This window comes from Condylura cristata, unplaced genomic scaffold, assembly GCF_000260355.1.
Source record: "Condylura cristata isolate star-nosed mole 26May11 unplaced genomic scaffold, ConCri1.0 scaffold00015, whole genome shotgun sequence".
Classification (NCBI taxonomy): Eukaryota; Metazoa; Chordata; class Mammalia; order Eulipotyphla; family Talpidae; genus Condylura; species Condylura cristata.
Window position 1 is genome coordinate 35,093,499 of NW_004567116.1, and position 905 is coordinate 35,094,403.

The 905-nt window shown below is 58.8% G+C and overlaps 1 protein-coding gene across 1 annotated transcript in view; it reads right to left on the bottom strand.

The window, feature by feature from the left end:
- Positions 1–337: 337 nt before the first annotated feature.
- Positions 338–905, bottom strand: part of RBMXL2 (RNA binding motif protein, X-linked-like 2) — a 1,216-nt gene continuing 648 nt past the window's right edge. The window contains exon 2 of the mRNA XM_012725202.1: positions 338–904. Within this exon, the coding sequence (XP_012580656.1) occupies positions 338–904 (567 nt within the window). The remainder of the gene's footprint in view (position 905) is intronic.

Genomic DNA, 905 nt, shown 5'->3' on the forward strand with positions numbered 1-905 from the left:
AAAAATGTTTGCCTCATTTATCACAGAAATTTAGAAGGAAGGAAGCCTTTAGGATAATTTTTACGTGGCAATATAAGAAGACTAGTACGCAGATTCAAGTGAGACTTTTAACATGAGCTTGTTGAAAGAAACGTTAACAATTCCAAAACGAACTTAAACGAGTTTTAACTTTTCCTCTCAAAAGCACAAAAAAATGATGGAGAGGACGTTAACAGCAAATTCTTAAAAGGCAAAAATAACTCTTCCTCGTAGTAGTCCTTGGGTAGTTACCATCGAACTGGTTCTTCTTCTCGTTTGATTTCTTTGCAAACGGATCAGGTCCCAAGTCTACTCCTACTTAGTATCTGCTCCGGCCTCCCCCTCTCTCCGAGCGGCTTCCAAGGCGGCCTCCGCCCCTGGGAACCCAGCGGCCCGACCGGCTGTAAGAATCACGAGGGGGCGGACACCCCCTCTCCATGGACGGCGGGAGCCCGCGGTCGGCCCTGCCTACCCGGTCGCGGCCCCTCGAATAGCGGTCGCTTCGGCCGCCGCCGGCGTAACTGTCGCGGCCTCCTCCGTAGGCGTCGGGCGAGCAGCCGCGATACTCGTCGTAGCGGCCTCCCCCGCCGTAAGATGGCGGCGGCCCCCGCGCAGGGGCGGCGCTGCGCGGGTCCCCGTAGCTCTCGAAGGGGTCTCGGTAGGAGCCTCCGCTGGGATGATCCGCGTAGTCGCGGTCGCGCCCCCCGTAGCCGTCTCGGTCGCCGTAGCCTCTCGACGGGCAGTCGTCGCGGGCGCTGGAGTGGCCGTAGTCGCGGTAGGTGTACTCCCGGGGCGAGGGAGCAAAATCTCGGGGGTCGCGGACACTCGGGTAGTCGCGGCTCGAGTAGCTATCTCTGGGCGAGTAGCCCTCCTCCCGGGGACCCAGG